Source organism: Neurospora hispaniola (genome assembly GCF_033458365.1).
Source record: "Neurospora hispaniola strain FGSC 10403 chromosome Unknown B0T23scaffold_9, whole genome shotgun sequence".
Classification (NCBI taxonomy): domain Eukaryota; kingdom Fungi; phylum Ascomycota; class Sordariomycetes; order Sordariales; family Sordariaceae; genus Neurospora; species Neurospora hispaniola.
This window is the reverse complement of record NW_026944414.1, coordinates 886,210-905,154: the sequence shown is the minus strand read 5'-3', so window position 1 is coordinate 905,154 and position 18,945 is coordinate 886,210. Positions and strand designations below refer to the sequence as shown.

At 53.2% G+C, this 18,945-nt stretch overlaps 5 protein-coding genes across 5 annotated transcripts; 4 read left to right on the top strand and 1 right to left on the bottom strand.

The window, feature by feature from the left end:
- Positions 1 to 492: 492 nt before the first annotated feature.
- Positions 493 to 2,401, bottom strand: B0T23DRAFT_448737 (uncharacterized protein; the record flags this gene model as incomplete). The annotated part of the gene is made up of 1 exon (XM_062841059.1): positions 493 to 2,401. The coding sequence occupies exon 1, from the start codon at positions 1,933 to 1,935 to the stop codon at positions 493 to 495; it is 1,443 nt and encodes a 480-aa protein (XP_062688742.1). The 5' UTR covers positions 1,936 to 2,401.
- Positions 2,402 to 5,647: 3,246 nt separating this feature from the next.
- On the top strand, positions 5,648 to 8,185 carry B0T23DRAFT_399544 (uncharacterized protein; the record flags this gene model as incomplete). The annotated part of the gene is made up of 2 exons (XM_062838429.1): positions 5,648 to 5,650; positions 6,155 to 8,185. The coding sequence occupies 2 exons, from the start codon at positions 5,648 to 5,650 to the stop codon at positions 8,183 to 8,185; spliced, it is 2,034 nt and encodes a 677-aa protein (XP_062688741.1).
- Positions 8,186 to 8,771: 586 nt separating this feature from the next.
- B0T23DRAFT_242885 (uncharacterized protein) lies at positions 8,772 to 11,461 on the top strand. Its single transcript, XM_062834059.1, has 3 exons — positions 8,772 to 9,202; positions 9,271 to 11,158; positions 11,237 to 11,461. Exons 1-3 carry the CDS (start codon positions 8,875 to 8,877, stop codon positions 11,283 to 11,285), a joined length of 2,265 nt encoding a protein of 754 aa, XP_062688740.1. The 5' UTR covers positions 8,772 to 8,874; the 3' UTR covers positions 11,286 to 11,461.
- A 2,215-nt stretch (positions 11,462 to 13,676) lies between these two features.
- On the top strand, positions 13,677 to 15,554 carry B0T23DRAFT_325487 (uncharacterized protein; the record flags this gene model as incomplete). Its single annotated transcript, XM_062835514.1, has 3 exons — positions 13,677 to 13,853; positions 14,166 to 14,205; positions 14,278 to 15,554. The coding sequence occupies 3 exons, from the start codon at positions 13,677 to 13,679 to the stop codon at positions 15,552 to 15,554; spliced, it is 1,494 nt and encodes a 497-aa protein (XP_062688739.1).
- Positions 15,555 to 15,961: 407 nt separating this feature from the next.
- On the top strand, positions 15,962 to 18,246 carry B0T23DRAFT_415677 (uncharacterized protein; the record flags this gene model as incomplete). The annotated part of the gene is made up of 4 exons (XM_062839602.1): positions 15,962 to 16,147; positions 16,270 to 16,722; positions 16,810 to 16,831; positions 16,889 to 18,246. The coding sequence occupies 4 exons, from the start codon at positions 15,962 to 15,964 to the stop codon at positions 18,244 to 18,246; spliced, it is 2,019 nt and encodes a 672-aa protein (XP_062688738.1).
- Positions 18,247 to 18,945: the final 699 nt, after the last annotated feature.

Genomic DNA, 18,945 nt, shown 5'->3' with positions numbered 1-18,945 from the left:
AAGAAACTGAAACGTGTTGAAAGCCAAAGCTGGAAAAGGCGGAAAACGATCAAAAGGCGGAAAAAATCAATATCGTCTCGTCCCCGCATCAACTCCTCTTTTTCCTTTTTGATGATGATGATGGATGTGGATGTTAAGGAATTCCCCAACAGAGTTTAGGTAGAGGTAGCCGACCAGCCAGTGGCCGACTGGAGATGTTGAGGTTGAGGTTGAGGTTGGTGGAGCGAGGCAGTAGCGGCCCCCAAAAAGGCGGGAGCAAGGACGGGAGCATCGAAGGATTATATGCATGAGTACAGTAATCCTCCAGCATGGAGTGGCGTGCTTTTTTTTTTTTTTGGCAAGGCAGAAAAGGCGTCAGCTCATTTGCGACGATGCGACAATGCGACGCCAAAACGGTGTCAGATGCAGTGAGCATCGATCGGCCCGACGAGTGAACGCTCAAGTGGCACAAGAAGAAGTACCAATTGCATCACTCTCCATTCGCAACTCCGCTCAAACAGCAATAGCCGTCGCCGGCGTCGCAGCCATTCCCGGACCGCCGCTCACAGGGCCAAGTTCCGGGCTCGGGCTAGGGCTACCCTCCGAGCTAGCCGTCGACGCCGACGCCGACGCCGCGTCAGGGACCACCAACTTCGGGAATGGCCCGCCATGAATCAGATACCTCTCCAAAGCGCTGGAATCCATCGTCTTCCCCTCTTGCACGACCCTCCTACTGCCGAAATGGTCTAGACCATCCATGTCCTCCCAGTTCTCATCCACGCTGGCATGGAACTTGAACGTCTCCCTTGCTCTGGCGCCAGTCCTAATATCGCCGGCTTCGAGATCCCCTTCCAAATGGAGGCGCTGCAGCTTCGGCAGTTTTCCTTGCAGGGAAGCGAACAGACTGCGGAATGACCCCTCGTGGAGATGCACGCCGCCAATGGAAAGTTCATAAGGCTTAGCCAGCCCGCGGCCTCCCAGGCGCAAGCGTTCGAGAGTCTTGGCGTGGCGCAGCAAGAACGAGCGCAGATCTTCTTCGGAGCAGGAGACGCCTTCGAGTTTGAGGGAGGTGAGTTTGGTAAAGGTGAAGTCCTGGAGAAGAGCGCGGAAAGAAAAGCCGAATTTTTGCATTGGGGCGTGGTAAGTGTGGAAGGATAGGCTGAGGTGGGTCAAGTTGGGGGAGAGCTGAAGGACATGGCCGAGGCCGTTGATGGCCTTGAAGCGGGACTGGGGCATCAGGTTTGCTGGCGGGTCGATGGTCAGGTCCAGCTTGGAAAGGGACGAGAAGGAGGAGGCGCAGCAGTCGAACCAGTGGCGACGGTCGTCGGGGAGGCGGAAGATTTCGAGCGGGAGCTGGTCGATGGTGAGGCTGTTGAGGGAGACATGTCGCACGGCGGAGATGATGGCGTTCATGTTCTTGCACGTCTGCGCGCGGAAGGTGGGATCGCGCTTGCGGCAGTTGCGCACCAGAAAGACGTCCTTGAAGACTTCAATGTCGTAGGGGCATTTGGTGTAGGTGATCTCGAGGTCCTTGAGGTTAGGCAGGCGCTTGAAGGACTCCTCGACCATGGCGGAGCGGGTGTGAAACGGTGGAAGGTCGCGGGCTTTGCCTTCGAGCTCGTAGTACTTGATCCAGGCATCTTGGAGGAGAATGGACCGCTCTTCGGGCTCTTGCAGCCAGTGTTGGAAGAAGGAGGCATGGCGGGCGCTGTACTCGTCAACTTTGGAGAAGTTGAAGGTGATGGAGCTGATGGACCGGTTGAGGCGGTCGTGGTGGGCGATCGAATGTAACCGTTGGACGTCGTCCTTCCATTCCACGGCCCGGAAGGATGGTGGGAGCAGGTAGTCGTATCCTACGTCGGCTAGCCGACCGCAAGTGAGACGGAGGGCTCGTACCGATGGTGGGTCGCAGTTGTCGAAGATGAGTCGAAGCAGTTCAGCGGGAAGAGTATCCATTTTGGCTAACTGTATGATGTGATGAATGTTTTCGTAGACAGATGAGACAAGATGGGATAACGTCGTATCTTGTTATATATGTCTTGTTGATGGTGTTGACAAAAAAGCGGTCATGGAATGTGTGTGTGTGTGTGTGTGTGTGTGTGTGTGTTGTGAGGCTCAGGCGGCTTGGGGGCGGCTGACACAAGCGTGGGTGTATGTGGTGTGGTGGTGGTTGTTGATTGTCGTCACTTATAAGTCGCGAGTTGTCGGTTCGGGTGTGTGGGTTGACCGGCAACGGACGAGTGCATGGGGGGAATTGGAGAAACAAAATAGAAACCGGGTACTGAAGAGTGGAAAGGGGAGTGATTCGCCCCTTATTTAGCAAGAGTAGTTCCGAGTTATTTGCAGCTGCATGGTTTCTCTGTTTGGATCGATCTGTCAAGAACAAAGAACGGTGCCCTGGTGTCGTTGATACCGAAAGATTTCACAGTTGGCTTCTAAAGTCGGTGAGCTTAAGACAAGGGACGGCCTCAGATTCGTCGAGCCCTATTCCAGCCTATCCATCCTGGGCCATCCATGCTAGCCCATGCCATCCCTTGGGGCAGCTGTACTGGGGACTGGGGGAGCATGGGGCACCAATCGATGTTGCTGGGCTTTGACTGGGCATCCCAACCACAGTCCTGTCCATCCGAGAAGACAGGGGAGTCAACATTGGGTGCATTGGCGGGCTGGAGGCCAAACCAAGCTGCAAGCCACCACAGGCACGCCCACCCCCTTTAGCGTTGCTTGGGTCCCGCCGCCGTCCACTTGGAAACATTCAGAGCCCCGGCTCAGACATTGCTGCTTCAAGAAAAAAGGTACCTTACCCTGCCATTCCGGGGGCGGACAGGAGAAGAACACGCTCGTGTTTTCTTTGTGAGTCGTGTTGTTGGTGCTCAGACTCCCTGCCCAGCAAAGCCCAGAATAGAAGGGAAGAATGAGCGGTAGGAAGGCGGTGTGAATGGGACAGCATTTGTTGAACGAAATTACGGAGTCACGGAGGTAAACAGACCTGGGACAAAAGGACCACGAGTAAGGTATGGGTAAAGAGGAGGTGTGATTCCGTATGTGTGATCGATCCAAGGTTCTTACCGATGCGATGTGTGATGTTCAAGCAGGCAGTGAGGTGTGATGAGATGATGGATGCTGCAATGAGGACACCTTGTGCCTCGCGTACCTTGAACCTCTCTTCCTCTGCCTCGTCTTTTTTTCTTTCTCCTTGACCGACGTTTGGAGGTGAATTGCAATGCAACACCATGACTGGACGCTTGTCCAATCCAAGCTGGTCCCCATGAACCCGCCTCAGCCCGCCCACCACCCGCCTGTGTGGTTTAAGTCTAGTGCCCGATGACTGCAAAGCACAGAATGGCACGTGAGGAGTACTGGTCACTCACTTTTGTCAACGGGACAGTGATGCTACGTATTGCACTGTGGGATGGCGATGGAAGCCTTTGCTGACATGCAGGTCTGCTTCTAGAAAAGTGTACCCACCATGGCCGCAATGTATGTGTATGGTGGCTTTTTGTGGTTCAGGAGGGGTGGAGGGCCGAAAGGGGAGGGTTTCATTGCTTTGGTTGGCGAGCCATCCCTTCCAGCCCTGTGAGTCGACACGGACGGGCGATCCCCTCGCTCTACATGGAAAGTGAATCATGACGATGCTGTATTCCAGCGAGCATTTTTCGACAGGTTTGCTCATCGGTTGTCGGATCAAAGAAAGTCGGCGAGAGGTGACAGGTGAGATGAGGTAAGCTGCCGTCAACATCCTTGAAGAGAGCGAGAGGATGTTTGCGGGGACCGCCGACAGTGTGCTATTCTCGTGGTGCAGAGGAACACCAAAAAGCAAAAACAGCCGTTTCGATCCTACGCGTTGTAACCAGGACCCCCCGGGTATGCTGGCCGGGATGCTTCACCGCGAGTTCAACAAACGGATTTCACCCCCAGTTTCCCAGGCGTTCCCGGCGGCGAGAAGGCTTCACGACAAACGAAGATAATGGAGAACCGAACCGTATGTTACGCAAGCTGGCATCCCACAGGCAGACAGCCCTCCGTAGCCCGTGGTCAACCCGCGCGTGGGCATTTCTTGGGACTCGTTTTCCTTGGCTGGATGGGGTTGATGATGGATCGAGGACGTGCAGACTGGCGGACAAGAGCATGGCGAAACCCAACCTCCACTCTGGGCTCTCACCGAAGGAGTTTTGCGTACACCTTGAGGGGCATCCATCGCTTAGCCCAGCCTTCATCTCGACACTTTGATGTCATGCAGTCTCGTGGGGGTGTTTATGCTATTTCGTTTCATGTTCCTAGCAACTACAAGTCGGTGAGAGCTTCAGGTAAATAAACCGTAGTTATTCCCCCCTTTCGCTTGGTGCTTTCTGCCTCTCAATGTCATACTTCAATGCCTCCTTTACGCCGCATCCGTGTCCCAGTTGTTCAGTCCGGAAGATGTGAGTTCAGCTGGAGGGACTGCTCCGGCCGATATCCCAAAGCATCCAACCGGAAAGGATACCACAATCGGAACGAAGAGAATCAACAGCTGCGTCTTGCAATCACACAAGGTTGAGACATACATGATGGGTGGCCAGATGGCTATCTGTGTTGCAGGATGGGATCATGTTCGTCCGCTTTGCGCTCTCTGATCCGGGTTGCGACTTGGGTTTTACTAGTGTACAATTCAATACTGGTTTGTTTGTTAGTTTGGTTCTTCGGCCATGGGTTGAACAGGGAAAATCTAAACCTCTCATTGGTCTCCCAAAGAGAAAATTGGCCTCCGTTTGAAGCGTCATGGGACAAAAGCCAGGGTTGAAAACGCCACATAAGCCTTCTTATGCCTCTCTCCGTCTTCTTCTAAGGCCTTCAAAGACTAAAAAGATATAAGACAGTAGTCCCCGACGGTACCCGTCCGCTCAAAACCCGAACACTTTTCCATTCTAGTAGCCTGAGAGTGGAAGTGGGCGTTTTTTGTACCAAACTAACAAACAAACCAGGGTTAGATTGTACAGAGAGGAAGAGGAACCAACCAGCCATTTGGGTCTCTCGGTCAGAGTCTCAAGTCAGTTCCGAGTGGACGAGAAGGGGAGCTGCTAGTTCTAGGTAGCTGAGTGGGAGGTCAACACCATCAACCATGACTTGCATAAGCACAACCCCCCTTTCGTACTCTCACACTACACTAGAGCAAGCATGTACTCGGTAGCCCCTCTTCCTCGTGTCGTTACTCGATGATCGCCCTCCTCTGGGTGGTCCGGTGGAACCATGGCTCACGGCATGGAATCCCTCCCTCCGCCTTTTTTTGTTTTTGTTTCTTTAGCCTCGTGCAAGGCCAGTGACATGCAGTACATGTATCGCCGGATCCGCAAGCCCAGTGTAACCTCCGCTCTTTTGGCTGCGTGCCTGATCGTGGCCGCCGCTTTGGTCTGCGCTACTCTGCCGTTCTCTGCGCTACTGGAGGCGGTGATGATTCTGAGTTGAGAAAACCCAAATGTAACGTCAAAAAAGTCAATAAAACGGGGCCGAAGGTGGGGAATGCTGAGGTGCCCCCCGGCTGCCCCGCCAATTCCCTTCCTGTACATATACTAACAATTATATCCACTATCCACGCCCTCTTTTAGGGGCCAACGGATGCATAGTCTAGTGTAGGTACACGGGACTGTCTCGGGGCCGGCAATACCAAGGAATATCGGAATATCGGGACACGATGGTACGTAACAAAGGTAATGACTATGTTTTGCTGTCTGTCATTTCCGTGGGAGACGAGAGGAGCGATTGGATGTCCGGCCAACTCTTTTCCCCTCCAGCCAGCCAGTCACAGCAACTGCCCGCTTTGAGTGTTCCTTTCCCCTCTGCCACCATGTGAGCAGCTGAGGGAGTCGGATGGGAACGGCAGGAACTTCTTCCATGTCAATCAGTTCTCTTGCTCGACCTGACCCGACATTTCCATCAGCTGCCTCCCCTCACTCTCGTCGAAAGGTTCAGCCCGCCACTCGTTACCACAACCGACACCGAGACTATCGACCATACGACCAAACCTACCTAGCCAACCATATTCACGCCACAACAACATCGACACCGAGACCGCGGTTGCGCTTGCGCCATGGACCTCATCAATGGTTGGACCTGATCCTGACGACCACACTGTTGACCTGCAGTAGCATAGTGAAGCTCCTGATTCGGTAACCATCGCGACCAAGATATCCATCCACAGCCCCAAGCTTACGCCATCGGTACGACATACTGCTATACCGACCGGACGAACCCCGCGCAGCCTTACCAACTTCTTGCGCCGAATCATACCGCAATCATGCCGGGCGCACGCTCCGATGCGAGCACTCCTCAGCCCGACCGGGAGTTTATATCTGACGAGGCGCACCTCCTACCGTTACCCCCAGACGCTCCCGATCTCCACGAACTCAACGCCTCTCTCGATGCCCTCTCCGCCGTCTTCCCCGATATACAGATAGACGTCTTCCGAGAGATGCTCTCCAGCTTCGACGGCGAATCGAGACTCGCCCTGGTCGCAAACGCTCTCATCCAAAACAAGGTTACTTGGGTCAAGGGTCGCTGGAGAGCCGCCGAAGAGATGCCTCGCAACGTGCCAGCCACAGCTGAGCCAGTCTCGGTCCCCTCAAGGCACAAGTTTCGAAGCAAGGAGTACAGAAGCGCAGTCGAAAAACTTGCATGGCAAGAGTTCAAAGGATTGTCCCGATCGACCATCACTGCAGTCCTCGCCGAGAACAATTACTGGTACCCGGATGCCCGTCCGACGCTGGTCAGCCTTTCGTCCAAATCCTGGCGGTTTGCCATCTCGTCTCTCTTCCTACGCAGAAAATCTGTATCGGGCACCGAGGCAGCAACACACCCGCTTGTTATCTGGAAATCATCTGGCAAGGGCTCTATTGTGCCCTGTATCAAGACCACGGGCAATGCCGAGCTAGATAAGGAGCTCTACGAAGCACTCATTCTTCCTATCCTCAAACAGGCTCGTCAGGAAAGGGAAGACAAGGACCACATCTTAGCGGCAGAGCTCAACACTAAAGAGGCGGAGGCGCTAGAAAGCATGTTTGAGTGCTCGTGCTGCTTTACCGAAGCTACGTTCGAAGAGATTGTGTCATGCAACGTTGACGGACATACCATCTGCTTTCGCTGTATCCATCATACCCTCTCGGAAGCCGTGTTCGGACAAGGCTGGCAGTCCACCATTAATACGGAAACTGGCACACTACGTTGTCCAGCTGTTGAAGGAAGCGGGTGCAAAGGGTGTATCTCTCAAGAACAGATGCACCGGGCCATGCTTGAGTTCAAAAAGGGCGCCGGGATCATGCACAAGTTCGAGCAACGTCTAGCCGAGCACAGTCTCGTAGTCAGCGGACTCCCACTTGTCCGCTGCCCTTTCTGTTCCTACGCCGAAGTCAACGAGATATACGAGCCTCCTAACCCACTGCCTCACCACTCCCTTAGGAAGAACGCCTTTCAGCTCATGTTCGCTGTCCTGTGCATTGGGTTCATTCCCTTCATACTACCTCTGGTCCTGATAATCGGAATAATTACGGTCCTGCTAAGTTACAAGCAAGATATAGTAATACCCTTATCCCAAGAATATCACGCCGCGCGCCAGCGTCTCCAGCGTCGCCGTCGCGGATCCAAGTTTACCTGCCGAAACCCCGAGTGCCAACGCAACTCGTGTCTCTCATGCAGCAAAGAATGGGTTGACATACACGTCTGCAACGAGTCCTCCCTCGTCGCCTTGCGCACACAAGTAGAGCAGGCCATGAGCATGGCCGTCAAGCGTGTCTGTCCCCGCTGCAATACATCTTTTGTCAAAACAGCCGGCTGCAACAAGCTCACTTGTCCGTGCGGATACAAGATGTGCTACGTCTGTCGAAAGGACATTGGCGGGGACGGGGACGGCCCAGACGTGGGGTACAGGCACTTTTGCGACCACTTCAGACCGGAGGGCGATGGGAGGAAGTGCGACAAGTGCACCAAGTGCAATTTGTGGGAGGCTGAGAATACGGAGCTGGTGCTGAAGCAGGCCAAGGAGGAGGCGGAGAGGAAGTGGTTCGAGACGGAGAATAGGGAGTTGACGGGCGCCGAGAAGGTGTTCTTGGAGACGGGCATGGCGATTGACCCGAATGCGGCGGCGAGGATGGATAAGATGTATGCGCATGGGAGTTGGCGGGTGCCGACGCTGGCGGAGTTGTTTGATTTCATCCTGGAACATATTTTGGAGGCGTGACCATGCAGATGATGGGAAACTCTGGGAATCGCAGGGCTGGGAACAGGAAGGCAAAGGTGCACAGAACAAGGCGAACGGGTACGCTGAATATCCATAGTTGAGCATTCATTTCACTTTGCCTGAAGACGACCAGACATAGGTATTGAAGATGAAGAATAATTCACGAGCAATCACATATACTGTTCTTTTGGTGATAGCATCATGTAACGCTGGCTGGCTGTCACGACGTCGACGTCACGGCGTTTCCCTGGCGACGTTCAGGGGTAAAGTCAATGTTAGTGACATAGTGGGGCCTTGAGGAAAGAGAATGGCCTTACGTAAGCGAGCTTGGCTCAGCGTCCCAAGCTCCCCAAAATTCCTGAGCGCGGGCAGGCAACTGGACTCGCCAATTCGCAGCCAAAGCGCGTCCCACCCGTCGACCTCGCTCGTTTCCCACTGCACAGCTGCTTGCCCGCGCCGCCAACGAGAGAGCTCCGTCAACATTCGCGACTTTGCGACAGCTTCAGTCCGGGAACATCACTCCCTCCACATTTTGACATTATCCATTAGCCCAACAACGTAGTTACCCCGATCGCATAAGTAATCTACATTACGACAATAGCAGCAATACCAATCGAGTACGACACGCTCCAACCATCACCAACAAAACACACAGTTAACGCAAAGTCAACAATAATTCACCCACCACCATGTCAGGCCAAACAGGCAAATGGCGAGAAGAGCAAGTCCTCGTCATCTGTCCTGGCAGTTCGACAACCATGGCCCAGCTCGGTTGTGGAGAACTCAGTCCGCCCGCCCACCGTTTTCCGACGCGCATGTTTAGAGACGAAGAGACGGGCCAATGGAGGCCCTACCATACTTCTAAGAGGAAGAAGGCTGCCGCTGTGCCTGCGCCCGTGGTCGAGGGAGAACAGAAAACAGAAGAAGCAAAGCCAGAAGGGGAAAAGAAGGAAGAAGACGAGTGGGAATATGTCGAGGACCAGGACTCAGACGAGGGGGCTGTTTACCCTATCCAGGGTGAGTACTGACTAGTCTGCTGCTGGTTGGAGGGAATGGAAAGGAACTGACAAATCCATCCATACCAGGTGGCCACATCGTCGTAATGGACGCCTTTCTCGCCTTCCTCGAACACGTCCACTCTAGCCTAACCACCACCTACCACAACACGCCCATAATGCTCATGGCCTCTCCGCAATGGACACGCCCAGACTGCGAAACCTTGGCTCGTTACATATTCGAAAAGACCAAGACACCCGCCCTGTGTCTGATCAACTCCGCCATCGCGACGCAGTACGGCCTCAAGTGGCCCAACATGACAGTTGTCGATATCGGGTTTGAGAAGGTCGACGTGACGTGTATCTACGACAGCAGGATCGTGGCACATCGGGATGTTGGGGCGGGGTGGCCAGAGAACAGCGCAGATGAGGAGAGGGAAATCAGTGGTGGAGAGGTCTTCACACGGAAACTGCAGCAACTACTGAAGGACAAGATCAAGGGCTTCAACCGCGACATGGCCGAACAACTGAAGAAGAGTAACATTTGCGAAGTGCTGCCTTACGCGCCGGACAAGCCCAAGCTGATGGATCTCCCTACCGAGGATGTCCCTCTTGCTGCGGCTGCTACTACTACTACTACTACTACCGGAGCGGCGGCCGCTGCAGCGGCTTCGGGCACTACGACAGAAGGACCGAAGATTGTCGAACCGGTTGCTGACGAACCTATCTACGACGCTGAAGGAAACTTGGTGGATGATGAGGGTGTGCTCGACGTTGCGAATATCGTGGCCACAGGTCAGACCAGGGAGTTCCTGGCCAAGAAGGAGAAGGAGAAGCAGGAGAAGGCGAAGAAGAAGGGCAAGGACAAAGAGGCGGAGGCGAATAGAGCGATGAGGTTGCCCAACTCTAAGAGGGTGAAGAACGTTTTCCACTTTGAGGAGTACGTTACCGAGGAGGTCCCGATTGTTCAGCCTGCTCCGCCAGCACCGGCACCGGCACCGGCCGCACAGCCTGTACCAGCGACGACGGAGGGTGCTAAGGATGTTGAGATGGCTGATGCGCCCGCGGCACCACCAGCGGAAGGAGCCGAGAAGAAGGATGAGGAAAACAAGGATGAAGCCAAGACCGAGGAGCAAAAACCTGACGCCCCTGCTACGGAGGACAAGAAGCCCGAAGAGAAACCATCCGAACCCGCACCAGAACCCGCCACCGAAGCGCCCCAGCCTGCCGAAGCGCCAAAGGCCCCCGAGCCCGCTGCTGCCCCCGCCCCTCCCACACCAGAAGGCCCCGTCCCTACCGAGCGCCAAACCAAGCGCATCCGGCGAGACATCGAAGTCGGCCTCGAGCGCTTCGAGTTCGCCGACCGCGCCGAGATCGACCGTATCGTCACCGCCATCTACAACGCCGTCCAGTCTATCGACGACATGTACATGCGCCCTCCCTGCTGGGAATCCCTCGTCTTCGTCGGCAACGGCGCTCGCATCCGCGGTCTCAAGGAAAACATTCTCCAAACCCTACAAGCCCGCCACCTCATCTCCCCTTCGAGCGCAACCATTTTCACCTCCGAACTGCCCTCCAACATCGGCACCCCCACAGCCGGCACGCCCGGTCCAGGAGGGGCTTCCACGCCTATCGCCAGCGGCCCCGGCGGTGCGCAGTCCGGTTCGCTACTACAAGCCGCCACTTCCGCCGCGGCTGCGAATGCAAACCTTAACGTAGGACCCGGCGGCGCCCAGGGATTCCAGGGAGGGGCGGAGGGAAGTCAACTGGGTCAGCATCACTTCCACAGCCAGACGCCGACGAATATCAAGCTGGCGCAGCTGCCGACGTATTTGAGCGAGTGGACCAAGAACGGATTCGAGGAAGCCATGTTCCTTGGCGCGCAGGTGGCCGCTCGGATGGCGTTTTGCATACACAATTTTGACGCGCAGGGGTTGGAGATGCAGCGATATATGAGTTTGAGTAGGGTTGATTATAAGTGAGTACTTCCCTGACACTTGACAGCAGAAGAAAGCGATGATGGGAATGATGCTAACGAGATACAAAAAAAAAATAGTGAGTTGGGTCCTAAGGGGATTAGGCTGCATTCTATGTTGGGGTGGTAGAGGCGCACCTTTGTTTGTCTGACTGATGTTTGAAAACGAAAGAGGATGATATACCATTGATTGGGTGGGGGGCCGAGTTGGCGGACAGACAGACAGACAGACAGCTGATGATATTTCTGAAAGGAGAGAGGACAAGAAATGTACGAAATGAATGGATGAGGAGGTACTCGTGCTGGCTGGCTGGTCGTTTGAAACATTTTACACTTTATGCTCACATTTGTGCTTACACTTGGCAGGCGTCAGAAAAAAAGAAAGTGTTGTTGAAAGGAACATGGCCAAGTTTAGGTTTCTCTATTCTTTTAGTTGGGCGTTGTCTTGTCTTATCTTGTACACGATGGTTAACAGGCAAATATGACGAGTGGATCCGGTCTTTTACGTCTCCTTCTTCCTTTTTTTTCCATCACGTTATCTTCCTCTGCCCTGGGCTACGTTTCTTTCGTTGCGGATGATTGTAGGGTGGTTATTCTCGTGATGATCTGTAAAGGTTGGCAAGTGCCATCCATGTTATGTCTTGGGACTGTGGCTAGCGGGTTGAACGTCTGGTTGTTTGTTCATGAACTAGATGTTGGACGTTGGACATGAGCTCGAGGATGATGGCGTGGTTAGTGACATGTCGCAATGTGCAGCCTCGAAGCGGAGAAAGAGTATGGTATGGTCTGGTCTGGTCTGTATTTTTGACTAATGGGTGTCTTAGGTCTACTTCTGCTTCTTGGTGCGGTTTGAGGTGAGTTGTGGGCTTCGTGAAGATGGGAGTGGCAAGTGTCGTATTATGAAGGGCAGCTTGGGGGCAGAGGCTTGTCTACCTCCTTGGACTGATAGTTTTCTGTGGTGTGAATGGGTCTGATGCTGCCTGTTCGTGATTTGTTGGCGAGTGTCCAGGAAGATGGGAGTGGCAAGTGTTACAGCCTCGAGGGAGAGAGCCTTGTTTTGTTACCTGTCTAACTGACTGACTAACTAACAACTGCTCGTGGGTTGACTTCTGCTTCCTCGTGGTCTATTGGCGAGTGTCTGGGAAGACTCAGCGGTAAAAATTACCTCGGGAACGGTAGTCCGGAGGTTTAGACACGTCTGGTAGCCCTTGGACCTCAGATTCGGTGAGTCTCCCTGTCTTCTGGTGTCTGAGATGTCTGCTCACCTTGGGTTAACTTTCCCCTTTGTCACATGTGTCGTGCCCTATGTCTGATGACGGCGTGGCAAGTGCTAGATCGTGGAGGTGGTTCGGAGGTCTAGGTCTAGTACGCCCGGTTACCCTCTGGGCCTTCGAACCCGGCCTCCGGGTCTCCTGGTCTGGCCACCGCAGGCCACCTTTCCGCAACCGTCGATCCTCTTCCTAAGCGCCCGGTAAGGCAGAATATAGCACCCCGTAACCTAGTATATACAAGTATATATGTCTGTTCTGTCCAATTGGCGATAACTCGGGGATATTGCCTACTATCCTAATATAGATGAGGTTCAAATATATAGGTTTAGGCTTATTCTACACAAATCTGCCCCCTAACCGGTATTTAGAGGAGATTGATGGTTGCGAAATCCGCGAGCTTTTACTATATGTCGTTCATATGTCTAACATATGTCGAGAGTACTTTAGAGAGGGCCGAGACGAAGTGGTCCTGAAAACTGGTTTTGAATATATTTTAAATCGATCCAAAATCAGTTCTAGATCAATTCTAAACCTATTCCCAACCTATCCCTAACCTATCCCTAATCTATCCCTGATTTATCCCCAACCTATCCCCAATCTGTTCCCAAACTCGTCACGACTCGTCTCGGGAACAGTCCGGACAAATCATCCCGTTTGCCTTCCACGTGATGTTTGGCTTTCCGCTCCGCAAGTTCTTTCTGCATGCGTGCCCACATCCCCAGCCTCGCCGTCCTCGCAACTTCCTATGGTTTTAGCTTCTTGACACCCGCACTTATCCCAACCTGTTCATCATTGGCCGCCTAGCCAACGTGCTCAGTCTCATTCGATCACGTGATTTATTGTTTCCCCGCTCGCAATTTTTCGTGCGTGCGTGCCTACATACGCAACCTCGTCGTCGCCACCACCTCGGCGTTTTAGCACAGCAACATCACCTTCGTCCCTGCAAACTCACCGTCGTCGCCATATCAGAATCTCGTCGGTATTTCAACTATTGCAAATACTCTATTCTTTCAATTTCATTACTGGCTTTCAATTGCCTAAGTTTCTATTAACGCGTTTCGCTATTGCTGATCGTGCACATCCCCAACCCTGCCGTCGTCGCAACCTTATCATTGTCGGAACCTCGCCGTCGCTAGTACTTGAAGCGTTGTTGACGTTTTTCTTTTTGGACACTCGCTCTTAAACCAACTTGCCAACACGCGCTATTCATTATTACCTAGGAGCCCGCAAACGAGCCGTAACACCGAACCATGAGTTGCATTATTCACGCAGACTGGCTACCGGATGACTTCCCTTGGGACACGTTCACGTGGCTCTCGAAAGACAACTTGAAGAAACAATGTGCGAAGCGGTACCTTCCTGTTTCCGGTACCAAGTCCGTGCTTGGACAGCGACTGCTCGACTACCAGCGCACCCATACCACCGAGGTCAGACCTCGTCCTTTGCGGCTGGACTTCCCATATCCCTCCTGGAGGACGGAGTACGGATGCTCGATAAAACCAATACTTCCTATAGTACTTGTTGAGGACTTGAGCACCTTTCGTGTTTGTTTCAAAATGCGTTTCACGTTCGCGACCCATCGAATCACGAACCATAAGGGTGATAGTGAAACCTTTGCTCGCGTTCAAATTGACTTTACCAATAAACCGTCTTGCTCTTGTGGCGTAAGTAAACGCGGCTTGCACTTCGAATACACTCTCAAACCACAGCTCCTTGCTGACTTGGTTTTTTATTTTTAGAGACACTTTCGGCAAGATTTTCCCTGCCTCCATGTCGAATGTTCGTGATCAGGCTTTCGCTACCCCTGAGCTGCTTTCCAAGCACAAAGGCTAATTGTAATACTGCATACAGATCTCCTTCGCAAAGTTTTCAACACCCCGGAGCTTCTTCTCTGGCAAGAAGCCTACCTGACTTCAGAACTCGAATACATATACAAAAAAAGCCACGCCGCCCTTAGTCGTGTCAAGCCAGACCGTTACCGTCAGGGAAAGCAATGCGTCATATGTTTCGCTGTGCATAAGACGCATGAATTGAATGTACCTTGCAGTTTGTGCGGATTGCCAACACATCCTTTTTGCCTCAAAGCCTTGAGGAAGAAGAGACAATGCGATCCTTCGCAAGCGAGTCAATGCCTCCTCTGCTTGGACAAGACCGCCTTGGCCGTTGGGAAGTACTTTGGTCGGTCTCAGGTCTCGCCCGCCATTGCCATTCCTGTCCCCGTCCCCGCCCCCGCCTCCGTCGCCCCAGCCAGCATCAGGGCACAAGCCGGATCGGACCGATCGATAACAGGTGCTATTCAATCGGAGGCTGTATCACCCGACTCCATAGAGCGAAGGACCATCCTGCAGGAGCCACACAGCGCAGCACAGCAAAGGTGCACATCGACGCCGCTCCCAGGGGTCCCGGCGCTTATTTGGCAGGAGATGCACCAGCAGGCACGAGAACAGAAAGAACAACAACAACAAGAGCAAAGTGAGCAACGACAACGACAAGATGAGCAAAAACATGAACAACAAAGACAGCAGCAGCAGGCGCAGGCAAAGGTGCGAGCCATTCGCCCCGTCATCACTGAGGTAAGGGTCTCGGAACTCCCTGGCCCTGCCCGGGTAGAGGTAAGCCGCCGAGCAGCAACAACACAGACGCCCATCGCCAAGAAGCTGGTATTTGAGGATCTTTGGGGGAGATTTGGTCAGTCGGCGGTGGTCGGTAAAGGACTGAAAAGAAATCCTCCACCTTACCCGGCTTTAGACACCACTTCTCAGGCCGCCAAAATCCAGGCCGCCAAAGTCCAGGCTGCCAAAGTCCAGGCTGCTACTCCTGCTGCTGCTGGTAGCGGTGCCAATACAATCATCACAGCCACTCTTGATAATACTAATAACAACAAAAATGACAACAACAACTCTGACAGAAAGGCCGCCAGGCTAGCGCGCAATCTCAAGCGGCTTGAAGCAAAGTTAGAGCATCTAGAGAGGGAGGCAGATTATTACTACACAAAAGCCGAGAGAAAATCGCAAAGATATCAGACAGTTCAAAAGAAGATTCGGAAAATTAAGGAGAAGGCGGAGAAGAGGGCTTTGGCGAGAAGAAGAGAAGGGGTAGAGGAGGGAGCGGTCAGCGATGTTGTGTGAAAAATGGAGAGCTCGAAAATGGAGCGAATGAGGAGTGCTTTTCCTTTTTTGTTTCCTTTGTTTTTTTGGTCTTTTTTTTTTTTTTTTTTTTTTTTTTTTTTTTTTTTTTTTTTTTTTTCCTTCTTTCTTTCTTTTGTTGGATCATATTTGTTCTGTGGTTTTCTCTGATTTTGTCAAGATGTGATATCTTGAACACGGCTCCTGGTGTGCGTTGGAAAGACTTCTATCGCGAAAACTAGAAATAGACGTTGTTTTCGGCTTCAAGTCTTCACGCCTACTTGCTCATTCCAGTCTCTTTCTCTCCACTCAACCAACAGGAGGGTACTCAGCCGGGAGATGGCGGTTGACTACAAAGTAAGGGTGTCAACTCTGGTCCGGCCATGTCCAGTTGTCTACCGCCATTCACCATGTCCTATGCAGTTGGGATGAAACGGTGGGCATCACCATTCACTGGTGGCCCCCAAGTGATCGGGGTGCTTCCCGGACATACTCCCAGACCGGTTGCCTGGGGCAATGGGAGAGCCGGTAATCGTGGCAGCTGGCAGCCTGGCTTGAGACTGGAAGCCCGGGACTTGGACGGCCCTACCCCCCGCGTACAAAACCTGCTGTGGGTTTTTCTTTGAGCTTCCACATCTTCCACTTTAAGCGCATCACACCAAACTCCCGCCTCACAAAATTGTCCAGGACGTTACCTTTTTCTTCCTTGATCGGATAGGATATCCAACACCAATCCTCCTCCAAAGGGGCACCCACAGTGCACAAAGCGACAATGGAGGCACCCAGGTCAACTTACTTGCCGAACGACGCCCCTTGGCGGAAGTACAATCTCGGAGTCCTCAGGCAACAATGTACGGCACGCAACCTGCCATTCGAAGGAAAAACAAAGAGGCAGCTTCAAGAGCGTCTATTGAGATACCACCTCGCCAGACTCCCGGAAAAGCCAAGGCCAGAGCCCTGGATGTTCAGGCCCTTTGAGCCCAGCTACTCGAGGCTTTTGAATCGAGCTCAAGTTAAGAATCTCCGGCTTGTAGAGGTCAGAGATGTTACCGGTCAGGTTGAGGATGGTCGCGTCAGGGGAAAGGCATTCCTGATCGCGCAAGAAGGAGCCCCTGAGCTTTTTACCGTTACTTTCGACAACCGCCCTACTTGCACCTGCATCGAGTACTTGGTAAGACAATTTCTTGCCCTTGCTTTATTGTGTCCTGTGTCATGCTTTATTGTTTGCGGAATTCCTACTAACCAAATATCCTCATAGCCCCTCTGCGTTCATATCATGTGTTCGTTACATCCACCTATCGCATGTCACAAAGATGGCAACTGACACTCCTCTGCAGACCTTCTACGGTACGTTCTCAACGTCCCAGAGCCGCTCCGTTGGCAAAGAGCGTTTCTAGACTCCGAGATCTTGGACATCTTTGAAGGCAGTCACCCCGTCAAGGCTCTGGATTCGCCCGAGCGGTACACCGGTTTCCCTGGACTGTGCCTAATCTGCTTCAAAGGCCAAGCAAATCACCTGTCTTGCCTTACATGCGATATAGGGCTGCACATACCCTGCCTTTTCGTTCTCACCAGCAATAGACAGACACCTGGAACACATATATGCACGGTCTGCCTGGACCGTCATGAATGGCAAAACTTTCACTCGCGCCAGGAGCGTGTTGAAAGAAGAGTGATTGAGCCAGGACGTGCTGTTGCTGGCGTAGACTTGAACCCCGATGTTTCAAGCTCTTCGAGTGACGCATCTGAGGAGGACGATGAAAGCTCCAGCGAAGAAGACTCCTCGGATGAGGATCCTGACGAGGGAGCGTCCCGCAGAAGCGAGCAGCCCAACAATGCACCTCGCCAGCCCATCAATCAGCGCCGCTCTCCCTCACCCCCCATTTTGATCAAACAAGAGAGATCCTCTTCTCCCCATGGCCTACCACTCCCCTCTTCACCCCCGTGCCGTCAGCGTCAGCAACAACAACCCGCCAGCTCCCCGCTGCGTCGCAAACAACCATCTAGAGCCGCCAAGGACATCGGTCTAGTCCGACAAAGCCTCGCCGCGGCCGCCGAAGCCCCGACTCGCACACCTCGTCGCAGTCAGGGACGTACGCCCGCTCCTGCGCCCGAAAGCAGCCAACCGGTCAATGTTCCAGCTCAGAGTATCACTCCCGTTCCAGTACCGGTCATCCCGGCACAGGCTTTGTTGCAGATCCAGCAGCGAAATTCCCGGCAGGCTGTCCACAGCTTCGAAACTGGAAGATCTCAACCTGGAGCCAACAGTGCTTCTCAAGCTTTATCGTCTGCAGTCAATCGCCCTCAAAACCCTGCGATTCGCGCTTCTGCGACTCGTGCGCGTGCATCTGCCGCTTCTGTCCAGGAACCGGTTGCTCCAGCTACAAGCGCAGTTCCCCAGACTGTCGAGGCACCTGTTCCTCCGCCCCATGTTCCTGCTCCTAGTCCTGATGTACCTGCTGGCTCTCCTGCTCCCAGCCCGACTCCTGCCAGCGCCAGCGCCAGCGTTAGCGGCAATATTGAGAAGAGAAAAGCAACGAAGTTGGCACGCAAGCTCAAAAGCCTGGCTAGGGAGTCAGCATATGTCCGTGAGCATGCGGACCGCGAGTTGAAGAGGCTCGCGAAGAAGAGCAAGCGCCTAGAGAAGAAGGCCAAGGCTCTGGCGAAGCGGAACAAGGCAAGTGGTGAGAAGTGAGGCTGGTGAGGTCAGGTAATGTCCAGAGATAAAGGGGTAGTAGTGTGTAATGGTAATGTTTGTTTGACGAATGACTTAAGAGATGGAAACTGGAAATATGTATGGAGGTGTAGGAGTAGAAGAACAAAGCATTCAAGAGGAGTTACATATCAGAAGTTTGGAAGGACCAGACAATCGGCAATTCATGTACAGAATCAAAATGGTCCGCGGTCAAGAAAGATATGAACATGAAATAGATAGAAGACAAAGAGGTAGTTCTTTCCCTCTTCTGGACCCCCCAGGAAACTCCTTGATTCGCAAGATGCCCCAACGTCATTCCTCTGCGGAAGGTATGCCATTGGTGAGACCTCTTCCGAAATTAATGCTTGCAGTCGCTCCTTCCCAAGAGGCAAGAGCGTGCTTCAAGACGTGACGTGGCCCAGTGAACAGATAAGTACCCCTCCTCGATGAGAATGTACCTGTCTCCGACCTGTCCGAAGCACCTCCAGGACCGGACCTCTGAAGTGAGTCCAGAGTGAACCCATGCTGAGGGAATGGCCCGCGTCTGATCAGGGCGCGGTACTTCATTTTCCCTACGCAATTTCTTGACCCCGCGCACGCGGCAGATTTGTTTTCTTCCTCTCTTCCTCTCACAACTTGAACCACGCATGCACCAGTACAACAACTTTCACTGCCGTTGCATCACCATTTTTCCTGTGG

Coding starts and splice junctions, on each gene's coding strand:
- B0T23DRAFT_242885 (XM_062834059.1), top strand. CDS start 8,875: ATGTCAGGCCAAACAGGCAAATGGCGAGAAGAGCAAGTCCTCGTCATC. Junction 9,203..9,270: donor GGCTGTTTACCCTATCCAGG/GTGAGTACTGAC, acceptor CATCCATACCAG/GTGGCCACATCGTCGTAATG. Junction 11,159..11,236: donor TTGAGTAGGGTTGATTATAA/GTGAGTACTTCC, acceptor AAAAAAAAATAG/TGAGTTGGGTCCTAAGGGGA.